The sequence below is a fragment of the Talpa occidentalis genome, unplaced genomic scaffold, assembly GCF_014898055.3.
Source record: "Talpa occidentalis isolate TD23 unplaced genomic scaffold, MPIMG_talOcc4v2.1 talOcc4.2, whole genome shotgun sequence".
NCBI lineage: Eukaryota > Metazoa > Chordata > Mammalia > Eulipotyphla > Talpidae > Talpa > Talpa occidentalis.
In genome coordinates, this window is record NW_023602073.1 from 135,400,972 (window position 1) to 135,413,505 (window position 12,534).

A 12,534-nucleotide genomic window follows, 5' to 3' on the forward strand; every position below is an offset into this window, starting at 1 on the left:
AGGTCTGCCGCGCCAAGTGGGATTCTCGCCAGGCCAGGATCGAACCCGCACTGCAGACAGCTTCACAGCACGGTGCTGAACCCGCTGCGCCACTAGGGAGGCTCTCTGTGATATCTCTTATAAAACTATGGCTCCCATTCATGAGGACCTGCCCTCTTCACCTAATCATCTCCCAATGACTCTTCCTCCTAATATCACATTATATACTTGATTTCAACATGCAGGTTTGGAGGAACACAAATATTAAGTTCATACTATATGCAGTCAAGTGTTAGTGAATGTGTTGCTGAGATTCAGAAGAATTCGGCACAGTTTTCTGGGTAAAAAAGCCAGACCCTGGGTTAGGTAGGTGATGGACTCTTAGAACAGGCCTAGACAGGCAGTGGAGTGGGAGTAATACACATGCATAGAGCCGTTGCTGCTGGGTTTGGAGGTGGGCGGATTAGAGAATAGTAGATAAACTTGAGATCTTGTTTATTTGAGGAAAGTGTGGGTGTCACAGGGCCCCAATCCAAAAGAGTAATGTCCTCTGCCCTCTAGGGAAAGCATTCACCAGAGTTCACTAGATGTAGGTGAGCCAGGCAAGGCTTTATTGGAGAGATTCATGCATGAGGGAGCACAGCATGAGCTCCCAAAGAGAGTTAGGAGGAGATATTCAAAGGTAGTGTCAGGGTAGCATTTAATAAGGTTAAAAACTTACCCTCCACTCCTTGCCCAGCAGGCAGCTTTGGGGGGCTTGAATAGATAAGGGAATCAAAGTTGCCCTGGGAACGTGGCCATAACACTGACCACGATGGTCAGAAAGTCCAGTCCAGCAGAAGCAGGGCCAGGACACATTCTGTGTCAAAAGCCAATGCCCAAGACCAGATATCCCATCAGATAACTAGTGCAAATTGGCACTGCAAGTAAGAAAGCCTGCAAAAAACAGGACATAAAGCTTCAAATCCTTCCTGTACAGATAAATATCTCCCATGTCGCTCCCTGGTCCCCTGCAGGGTATTTCTGTTCTCAACTCCATCTCTGGTAAATTCTTTCACCCCCACACCTCTGGCCTCACCCCAAAATTACACCACCACCCTTAGGTCTGCAAGGCCAGAGGAGCCGAACAGTGTCATATCCTGCTCTGGCTTGGGCTGTGCCAGGGGAACACACAAATGTGTCATATTCCAGCTGTGAGTGTGGACTCTCAACTTTCTTCCTCGAGGAAATTGTGAGATAATCATTAGTCAGGATCTAATGCTTTTTATTCATCATGACATCTCATGGTCAGTGCGGGGGGGGGGCAAATTATTTGGCAGGAGGAGCCAGTCCATGATTTAGTCCACTTGTTCAAACAGGACATGGGGCAACTCATCCTCCCTGATTGCAATTTCTCTTACCTAGGCTAGCTCATTAGTTCAATTAAAACTAGGTTTATCATGAACTCTGAAAACAAAGAGATGCAATAAATAAAGATGAAGGTTTTAGGAGGAGGAGGAAAATAAAGTGTAAATTTCTGAAAGATGATAGTATGAGATATATAGATGAAAAAATGGAAGTCATTGATGGTATAAAGGAAAGTTGAAGTCTACATGTGACATGAGTCAGCAGCATTGAACAGGAAGGTTACCTGAACACCTTCTTTATGCATTTGTTACAGGGCAGGGAGGGAGGCAGCCCAGACCCCGCAAACCTGCCTGTTCTAAATAGGTTCTGCCGTCCGCCACATCATCAAAGAACATATGAGACTTTAATGGGAGGGAACTTTAATACAATTAGGAAACAATACAGGAAAGGCAAAGAATACAGTTTCTAAATCAAGTTACCCATCCTCTCGTGGGTTAAAGTCCACCCAAATGGGATTGGCCCAGAGCAAGGCCCCAAAACCTGCCACAAGTCTAAAGAATCTTCCAGTGGGGACCCACAGAAAAGGATCAGAAACAACCAGACAAGTCCGGAAGGAAAAGAGCAAAATCAAGACAAAAACCACCATTGTCACCTCCCCACGGGTCTCATCCACATCTGTGTCACCCAGTCCACAACCAAAAGGCAAGCGCAGTTTTTCACGTGTCTCTCTGCTCCATGAGCCTCCTCCAGGTCTCCTTCTGGATCCATCCTGCTTTCTCCTTTCCTCAGTCTCCTCTGCAGCTTCTTCTCTCCCTGCTCAGCTCCACCCTCCCTTGGGTGGGACAGGAAACCCGGAACCTCCCCCTTTCCTGGGGACCACCCTGTTACACATTGACAAAATGTCGAAATACTTTGCAAATTGTGCATCATTTGCCAGTAATAAATGACCTACTGATTATGCACGTGATGTCATTTTTGGAGTCAGTGGGTTTGGAGAGCAGGTTTCTTGGGTTCACTCTGGGAAAGGTTTCACCAGAGCGCCCCTTTCAGCAGCTTAGGGTAAGGTTCTCCACAAGACAGAGATATTAGTTATATTTAAAAGAGCAGGTTTATTAAGGAAAGGGAACAGAAGAATAAAGGACACTTGTATAGACACAAGTGGGCAGGAAGAGCTGCCCTGAAAGGGACAGGTTTGCTGAGAGAGGTCGGCATGGTCGCAGGCAGGTGGCCTTGAGGAGAGCTGCCTCCACTGAGGCATGGTGCAGGTCACAGGCAGGCAGGGAGTTGCTGCCCTGAAGAGGGAGAGAGTTGGTGAAAAGAAGCACCTGCATAGTCACAGGTAAGCAAAAGGACTGCTGCCCCTTTGCGGGGGAGGGGAGAGGAGGGAGCATTAGGTTTTATCATGTTTGTGGGTGGATGATTTATTCCTTAATCTCCATGTCTTCACTTTTAGGCCTGTGCTCCTGACATTCCCTACAGCAGTTGATAGTTTTTATAGCTGCATTAATGGCTATGTTAATCACTTCTACCCCACCTCCTTGTGTGAGTTTTGTGATGCTTCCTTTCCAGTTTTTCTATTCTTATCCTCCATCATTCTCACTAAAACATATACAGATGGGAACAAAAGTTCTAATTACTTGAAGCTTAATATGTTTAGTGTTCAGGTTATAAAAAAGCATGGTTATCCTATTCAATGTGTCAAAATACAAACACATCCTCTTTCACCCTACCCAAGAACTGCAATAAAAGTTTCTAGCGTCATGAGCCTCCTTGGTGGTGCAAGGGGTTAAGACGCAACCTGTGAAGTTATCTGCAGCCACTGCAGCATGAGTTTAATCCCCAGCCAGGGAGGTGACCCACATGGCACAGCAGACCTCTCCTGACTCGCCCGCTGCTCCCCTCAGCAGTGTATTTCAGTCATTCTGCCTGTTCTGTTCCCCACTCTGTCTCTGGTGAATCTTCTCACACACACCCCCACTCTGGCTTGTACCCTAGTTCTTGTATGTGTAAATAAATAAATCTTAAAAAATAAGGAGTTTCTAGCATCAGAAAGGTTTTACAGACATTATTAATATCAGAATTGGAAACAATAGCTTCTGAATGGTGACACCAGCACTTCACCCTTTTTTCTTAATCAATAAACATTATTTTCTTCTTTTCCCTTTCTTTTTTTTTTTTTTTCTTATCCTTCCTTTTGTTCCCAAGAATCAAACAAAAAAAGTGAAAAACAGTGTCTCCTCTTTCCACCAGCAGAGGGCGCGGGTGTCAAAGGCGTAGTAACCACTAAGCGCTGGCACACAGAGATTGTCCCTGATGAGAACCCGTAGTTGACTTGCTGTCGCTGAGCAACGGGGGGAGTGGGCGGGACTTGCCTTGCGCGATCCTGCGCGCGACGCTCCAGACGGAAGCGGAAATGTCGGTGGAGCGCGAGTAGGAAGTGGTGATCCCTGGAGTGGAGATGGCGGCGCTTGCTCCGCTACCCCCACTCCCCCCACAATTTAAGAGCATACAGCATCATCTGAGGACGGCTCAGGAGCATGACAAGCGGGACCCTGTGGTGGCCTATTACTGTGAGTCTTTTTGAGTCACCCCGCGTCTCCTTACCCTCCGGGCTCACGCATCACCCCTTGGTTTGGGGGGTAGGCCCCGCCCCCCGGCTTTAGATTTGAGCTCTGACCTCTGGCGGGGCCTGAGAACACCTCGGGACTCCGCGCTTCTCAAAAAATCCCGACCTCCTGCTCCCGAAAGGCAGAACTCTAAAAGCATCATGGTGCCCACTGTGCCTCCTCTCTCGAGCGTAAATGTGCCTAAACTGAGTCCATGGGCCGATGAACTCTGGCACGGCTGCCCGGTGCCTTTCTGTGTCTACGCAAGAGCCTCCTGTCTCAGCCAGGGAATCCCCAAAACAACCTGGGTGCTTGAGTATGAGTTCGCGTTGAAACAAAGGTGATGAGAATCACAGACTGGAGGGATGTGGATAAAAGGAAGACAGACTAGCTGTAAACAGTAATTTCAGCTTAATTGTAACACGCAGACTTACTCAGAAACTCATAAATGGTTAAAAGAAGTGTCTCCTACCATCACTTGCATTTGACCATTTTCCCTTTTGCATACAAACTGCTCTCCCACCGATGAACTTTTCCTAGGGTGAGACCTTTGGAAGTAATACGCTCACTAGGATTGATTGTGATACATATAATCTGCAGTTGATAGTAAACACGGATAAGCTTGGTCAAACATTTTCCTTTGTGGTGGAGAGAGGAGCTGCAGCAGTTTTATATATACTTTATTTTACGTTCCGTATTATAATTTTACTGCAAATAAAACAAGTGACCGAGCAACTGCAACTACTCTCAAGGGTTTTTAGAGTTGAGAAACTGATATAATGTATCTCCCGTTGTATACATTACAAGGTTAAGCTAAAATTGATGTCTTGTCATCCCTGCTACTCCAGATGTATCTCATTTGCATTTCTCACATGTTCAGGCCTTGCCAACTTCTGTTTTCTTAGAATGTCTACCTGTTCTCCACTTGGCCGGCTAACTCAAATATCACCTGTGTAATCAGATGCAACTCATTGTTCATCTAACTCAGTGTCAGAAGTAGGTAGTGAATTGGTCTCTAGGCTTTCTCTTATTTTGCTCAAGTCTTATAATGTTAATTCTGTTACACTTGTTCTTCAGGTTCCTCAAGCAGGGATCATGAATCATCCATTCAGCATGTATTTATTGAACTTCTGTATGGATCAAATATTATGTGGTGGTTTGGCTACATTTCCTGTATTTACAGAGTTTACCAAACAATACAATGGGTATATTATATCAAATATTAGAAGGTTATGAAGTAAAATAAAAAGGAGAGAGAATGAGGACTAGCACTAATGGGGGGGGGGGGGTTTTGTAGGGGATTTCACTTTCAAAGTGATCAGGAAATGCTTCACTCAGTTCATTTCTGAGCAAAGACTTGAAAGAAGTAAAATGCAGGCCTTGCTTCATCTGGAAAAGTATATTCTCCAAAAAGGGAATTGTTAAGTACAAAAGTCCTGAGTCAGAGGCTTGCATTAAAGAGGATTGAAGAGACAATTGTAAATGGAGTGCATAGAGTTTTCTTATAACAATGAAATAGGAACCCTTGTTCCTGTGTCAAACTAATCCCTATTCATGGAATAAACTAATTCATGGATGCTCTGTTATACACCTTTGTGACTACCCAGGAGCCCTTTATATCCTGTGTCATTATCCTCTCTCTTGCTCTTTTTCTAAACATGCCTTGGTTTTCTTTATTTTAAAAAAATTTAAAAAATAAAAGAAGTTGTCACTATGACATCCCCCTAAGGGATGTCAGACTGTAAGTTACCGACCTGTCTGCACACACAGTTTTTTAATATGTTGTATAAATAAGTTTGAAATAATTGAGGTTGTCTATACATCCTTATCTTACTGAATCTTTTCAGCCCATTACAGTATGGTTTTTATGCCAGTAATTTCACTGAAATTCCTTTCGCCAGAGTCACAAACACTTTCATTGCTGAGTCCAAATAGCATTAAAAACACTTTTATATAACACAGACATTTTAAAGAACATATATACTGTATGTATAGAGTTTTGGGAATGGTAAAGTGAACACTACTGTAGACATCATGTGTAACATTACTACAATGACTTTTTGCTAATGTGATGGGTGTGAATGGGTTTCTTACTGGATTAAAATTTGCAAACCCTTGAGTCAGGGAGTTTGAGCATCTCTTCATATGTTCACTAACCATTTGTGATTCACTTTTGAAATACTTATTTTCTTAATAACCTAGACACTAATAATCCTTTGTTACATGCATTGCAATTTCTTTTTCAAATTCATGACCTGATTTGTCACTGTGAAGTCCTTTGATGTTCTAAGTCCTTAATTTTAAAATAGTAATTTATCAATTTCTGCTTTATGACTGACTTTCTGATTTTCTAGGCCTTGATTTATTTTTATGTACCTTGAGATTTTGACTTTCTGAACTTCTGGTTGGTTGTCTTATAAATTCTGGGAATTTACTGCTAATCTGTTCAGGTATTGAGTCTCTACTACCTATTCTGTAGTGAAATTTTGATTAGCTATATGTTGAACTTTACTCCTTTAACTTGTTTGTGTCATTTTCACAGTTTTCCTCCCTTTATCTCTCTGTGCCTTGTTCTATGTTCTCTTCATATGTCCTATTGTATAATACATTTATTCCTACTTTCATATTTTATTCCTAGATGTTCTTTTTTGATTTCAAATTATTGTAGTTAGTCTTTTGTTACCATATTCTTTTAACACTCCAGTTTCTGTAAATACTTTGAAAGTACTTATTATTTGCTGTGTGATAACTCCCTTAGCTTCTTTATTTGTGGGTCTGATTTTGCTGTTTAATAGAATACTGCAGATAGATGACTTTTTTCTTATAATTTTTGCTCTAATCACACTAAACGAGTGCTATATAAACTTTAGTATACAAGTGATTCTACAGGAATCAGTTTCCATATTCTCAACTTCCATGTTTCTTTCCTGACAAAGCTTCTTTGCAAAGCAGTGTGCTGCTTCTCTTCCCCACATCCTGTTCACAATTGCCTTTCTTCTGCCTTGCAGAAGAAAGATGTGCTGTCATGTCTCATGAGTGCTTTTGTGGTGTATTGCCCTGGAGAGAAAGGTAGAAAATTCTCCAGGAAAAAGGGTTATTTCAATTACTGGTGTTAAGTGAAACGTCCATTAATTAAAGCATTAAGTAGGGCTGCTTCTCTTTCCCTATCTTGTATGCAAGAAAATCAACCAGAGCAAAGAATAAGCCTTTATTACAAAATGCTAGGCATGAGAAAGGAAGTCAAAGGAACATTCTAATTGGGAGGGAAAAGGTGGGACATTTTATTAGAGCAGGGAGGAGTTACCTGGGGTTTGTCTTTTTTAGGAATAATTGTTCTGGAAAGAATCTGAGAAGATGAATTATTCTTAGAATCCATTGTTTCATCATTTTGGGTTTTAGCTAGAGGTGTAGCCAGAGGGCATTGTGGGGCCAAGGTCATGTGGAAAAAGGGCAGTGGGAGGGTTAGTTGGGGATAAGGTTATGGAAGCACCATTCCCTTCTTTTAGACTATAAGTCTTACACTTATATGTGTAACTCTTAAGGGTAATGCCGCTTGTTAAAAATTGACCTGTGTTGGAGTATTCTGAATTACCAAAATGGTAAACATTTTCATTATATGATCTGGCCTTTTTGTTCTCTGCTCATTATTAAAGAATAGCATTCCTGAGCTAAGAGCAGAAGAGAAATGCTGAAGGGGGCAGTGCCTGTTTCATCCAAATGACCAGCTCATGCAATGGTCTGTGGCTTATCACAGGTTTAGAATTAAAATGCAGAAATGAGTGGGCATTTGGGTACTTACTAACATTTATTAAAACTGGAAAATTAAAGTCATGACTTGCTGAAAAAATAAGCTTCCATTGGCCGATTGGTTTGGCACTGACAACTGATTTGCCATTTATGTAATATGGTGGACATTTACTTTCCTGTAACTAACTAGAGTAAATCTTGAGCTCTGAGCTTTTTTTTTTTTTTTCCAGAAATATAACAAAAATATTTACACTTTTTTTTGAGAAGGAATTTTGAGATTAACAGCATTTTGGTTTGCCCAATCTCATTGTCTTAGGATAAACAAGAAGCTTCTGATTGAGAGAAAATACTGACCTTTTATTGTTTTTTTTTATTTTATTATTTTTTTTTTTAATAGAGGCATGTTTATTTATTTATTAATTACATGCACTGGGTACAGTCAGAATTTCACCAGAGCCACAGTGGGGAGCAGTACACTGCTGAGAGCAACTGTCCTAACAGCCGGGATCGATTCGAGAAATGACCATTGTAAACATCGCAGAAATTGAGGAAATGAGTAACTTTAGTGATGGGTGATATCTTTTTTTTTTTTTTTAAGATTTATTTATTTATACAAGAACCAGGGTACATGCCAGATCCGCGGGAGGGTGAGAGGATTCACCAGAGACAAATCTGGCAACAGAACAGGCAGACTGGCGAAATACACTGCTGAGGGGAGCAGCGGGTGAAACAGGAGAGGTCTGCTGTGCCATATGGGACCCTCACTGGCCAGCCAGGAATCAAACTGGCGCTGCAGAGGCTGTGGACAGCTTCACAGCGCTGTGCTCGACTGCCTGCACCACCAGGGGAGGCCCTCCTTTTCTTGTTTTTAAACAGAATTTGAGATAGACCTATTGAAATTCAACTAAGAAAGATTATTAAAAATATTATTTGATAATAGGGGATACGTAGTTTTAGGTCAGAAGAAATTGAAAAATTTCAGTTATTTTTGTTATGATAAAATTTCTATTCTATCTTCACTTTATAGGAATAAATTTTCATCTATATTAAATTCATAAATATGAAAATATGAATAGAATTGATACTCTACAGGTTTATTATGACCATAAATCATATTGATTCATAGATAATGTGCTATGACTCATTTTAAGATGCATTTCCATTAAAAAAAAATTTTTAGGGCCTCCCTGTGGCACAAGGGGGTAAGCACCAGACTATGAAGCAATCCTCAGCCTCTGCAGCACAAGTTCCATCCCTAGCAGGCCAGGGAGCAACCCACATGGTGCAGCAGACCTCTCATGTTTTGCCCGCTGCTCCCCTCAGCAGTGTACTTTGGTCAGTCTGCCTGTTCTGTTCCCCACTCTGTCTCTGGTGAATCCTCTCACCCCCCACATCTCTGGCCAGCACCCCAGCTCTTGTATGTATAAATAAATGAATCTTTAAAAATTTTTTTTTACTTTTTGCATTTAGGGATTAGAGAAGTTGTAGCTTGTATTAAATAGCAAAAAAAAACTTTAGTCACCTCTAGTATCCCCATATGTCAGAAAAATATTTAAGTGCTTTTTATCATTTGAACTCTGAACCATCTTTTATAGTTTTTATTGTTTGTTTTTTAAAGATTTATTTATGCATACAAGAGCTGGGGTACAGGCCAGATGTGGGAGGGTGAGAAGATTCAGAGTGGGGAACAGAACAGGTAGACCGACTGAAACACACTGCTGAAGGGAGCAGTGGGCGAGGCAGGAGAGGTCTGCCGTGCCATGTGGGTATCTCCAAGGTCAGCCAGGGTCGAACCCGCACTGCAGAGGCTTCAGACAGCACTGTGCTCAACCGCCTGTGCCACCAGGGAGGCGCCCATCTTTTATAGTTTTAATCAAACTGAATTTCATTTCAGTGAGCCTTTCTTCCTCTTATTCTCCAAGTCTTCCAGCATCCTGTTCCTCTGCCTTGACACCTCTTTCTCACCACCCTAATCTATTTTATCCTGGAGGTGCTAGATGAAATTTCACTTTCTCACTAGTTTTAAGGTGCTGCTTCTCTTTGTCTCCTTTGCCTTGTGTGACTTTACCTTAATTGTTTTTCATTTGCCTGTCGTCCCTTCTAGACTGTAAACTTAGAATGCTTGCACCCAGGGTACTCTTTATTTATTTACACTGCCAGACAGTGCTAGACCACGAAAGATAATTACATAATAAAGATTAGCTGCTCAAAAAATTGTTTGTTAATTTGACCTTATTTTAAGGCCATAGTGGTCCCTGGAAGGCACTTTGGTCCTATAGTCAGCAAATAAAGAAGCTGGACAACTAACACCTGTAGCTGTTGGCATTTGTAACAGCTTTCCTTCAGGATATCTGAATGCATCCCAACAGTTGTCCCTATCCTTCTATAATTTTAGTAAGTGATGAACAAGACCTGAATGACAGATGCCTCATGATCAATGGTTGTATGGAAGATTGTTGATAATTGGTAATAATTAGAAAACCAGTTACAGAGTGAGTGAGCAAAGGAACTAGTTTAAATTGTTGAAAGGGGGAGGAAGGGCCTGACAAAATGCCATTGCAATAATTTGAGAGATTCTGGTAAGTGGAGGGAGGAAACAAGACAGACTTGATGTCATTAACAATATAATTCTGAGCATTATATGTTTATTTTTTTTTCTTTAAAGCGGCCAGAAAATATTTGAGTTTCTACTGAACACAGACACTATATGATTAATATGTTGATTCTGTCAGGTTTGGCGCTGTAGAAAAACTAAGCCCATAAAGACATATCCTTTCATATTTGCTGAACTAGACCTGTCAAATTTCAAGTTTAGTTTTCTGAAGTTTCCTCTAGGGGGTGATATTGTACAATTAGTAAACATTCAACGACCATGTATACATGTTCTTGAGAGTCATTGTTTATATGATAATAGAGAAAAACAGTTATCCAGCAAGTTGTAACTATATATGGTTGTTTCAGTTTGGCGATGTTACTAGACATAAAAGTGTAAAATTTTAATTTAGATTAATTAAAGACAAAAATACTGGGTTTCTTCATTGGTGTTGGTAGGTCATATGCATATTAGCATGAATAATCAGTTGTTTTACTGTTGTTAATCACACAGAAATTGGGCTTTCTTAAAGCCAGACAAGTTTAAGACAGTGGAGTGATTTTTTTTTCCCCTTTTTTGTGGAATGCTGGCAGATCACTGGTGTCCCCTCATTTGTTCCCTTTCTCCATGGTTATGGTCTTCTGCTGTTTCCATTGTCAGAAAACTTGTTTCATATATTTGTCCACCTTCATTTTTGTTGTTTATTAGCAAGATGGTAAATATAGTTATTCCATTATGGCCAGAATTAGAATCTATGGCCTCATTTTAATAATTAAGTAAGTCACCTAATGTTTGCTAGATACCAGAACAATCTTAGTAGGAGTTCAGGAATAGCTCGTAGCTAAAGCTGCTATACTATAACAGAAATCCAAAAATATCAGCATGAAGCAAATACCCTTTTTTAATAGACATGCACTCAAACTTTCTTTTCAATCTTTGATTCAGAAGTTTTTCACAAAAGGTAATACTAGCCATATGGCAGACAGATTATTGTTTGTTAATAAATTAATAGAGCGATACATTGCACTGTATTCATTGGGATAAGAATTGCTTTTTTTTTTTTTTTTTAAGATTTATTTATTTATACAAGCACTGGGTACAGTCAGAAGCGCGGGAGGTTGAGAGAATTCACCAGAGCCAGAGCAGGGAGCAAAGCAGGCAGAAGGACCGCAGCACACTGCTGAGGGGAGCAGCGGGCGGCAGGAGAGGTCTGCGCACCCTGTGGGACCCTCCTCCGGTGGCCGGGGAGCAGCCGGGGATTGAACTGGCACTGCAGAGGCTGCGGGCAGCTTCGCAACCCAGCGCTCAACCGCTGCGCCACCAGGGAGGCCCAAGAATTGCTTTTGAGCATCAGTACAAATCATAGTTATCCCTATTTTGCCGCATTTATTAACATATTTAAAAAAGCATAAATTCTTCACTATAGCTTACAATAATAATTCTTCACTATAGCTTTTCTATCTTTTTGCATATTTATATTTTGCATTTCATATTTTCGTATTTCTCAAGGATAAGCAAGGATTTGGTTGACTGTTAGTGTTTAGATTTTATGGAACTTTGAATTACACATATCTTCAGGATTAATAAATGTTTGTCGGCCTCCCCAGTGGCGCAGCGGTTGAGCACTGGGTTGCGAAGCTGCCCGCAGCCTCTGCAGCGCTGGTTCGATCCCCGGCTGCTCCCCGGCCACCGGAGGAGGGTCCCACATGGCGCGCAGACCTCTCCTGCCGCCTGCTGCTCCCCTCAGCAGTGTACTTTGGTCCTTCTGCCTGCTCTGCTCCCCGCTCTGGCTCTGGTGAATTCTCTCACCCTCCCGCGCTTCTGACTGTACCCAGTGCATGTATAAATAAATAAAAATAAATCTTTAAAAAAAAAAAATAATAAATGTTTGTCTCCTAAATGCCTCACATTAAATTAAAGTTGGATCAGAAAGTATTTAATCCTTTTGCAAATATGCCTCATTACTCATCTTCAAATAATATTTATTCATAAAAATAAAAACATTTCCTTGATGAATAAGTCAAATATAATTTCTTATAGATGATTTTAGCTACACATTTATTTGTTCTGTTTTAGTAGGTAGTTTTCCATGTTAGACATTAATTTTTCATCATGTTGCCGCTGCTACAATGAATTACTTGTCTCGAACAGAGTTCTACTGAAAGTGATCCTTTTATCCAGCCTCATGGTAAAAGTAAAAGTATTTATTTTCATAAGTAGATTTAAGTCTTTTTACTTAATATTAGAGAATATATCTTGTGG

The 12,534-nt window shown here is 40.9% G+C and overlaps 1 protein-coding gene across 4 annotated transcripts in view; it reads left to right on the forward strand.

Annotated features, from left to right (window-relative positions):
* Positions 1–3,716: 3,716 nt before the first annotated feature.
* VTA1 (vesicle trafficking 1) overlaps positions 3,717–12,534 on the forward strand; it is a 54,662-nt gene continuing 45,844 nt past the window's right edge. For all 4 annotated transcript variants that reach the window (XR_008552797.1, XR_008552798.1, XR_008552796.1 and 1 more), the window contains exon 1: positions 3,717–3,896. Coding sequence is in view for 1 of the 4 variants with exons in the window: in XM_037520488.2 (XP_037376385.1) it covers positions 3,785–3,896 (112 nt within the window). In the remaining 3 variants the exon portion in view is untranslated. The remainder of the gene's footprint in view (positions 3,897–12,534) is intronic.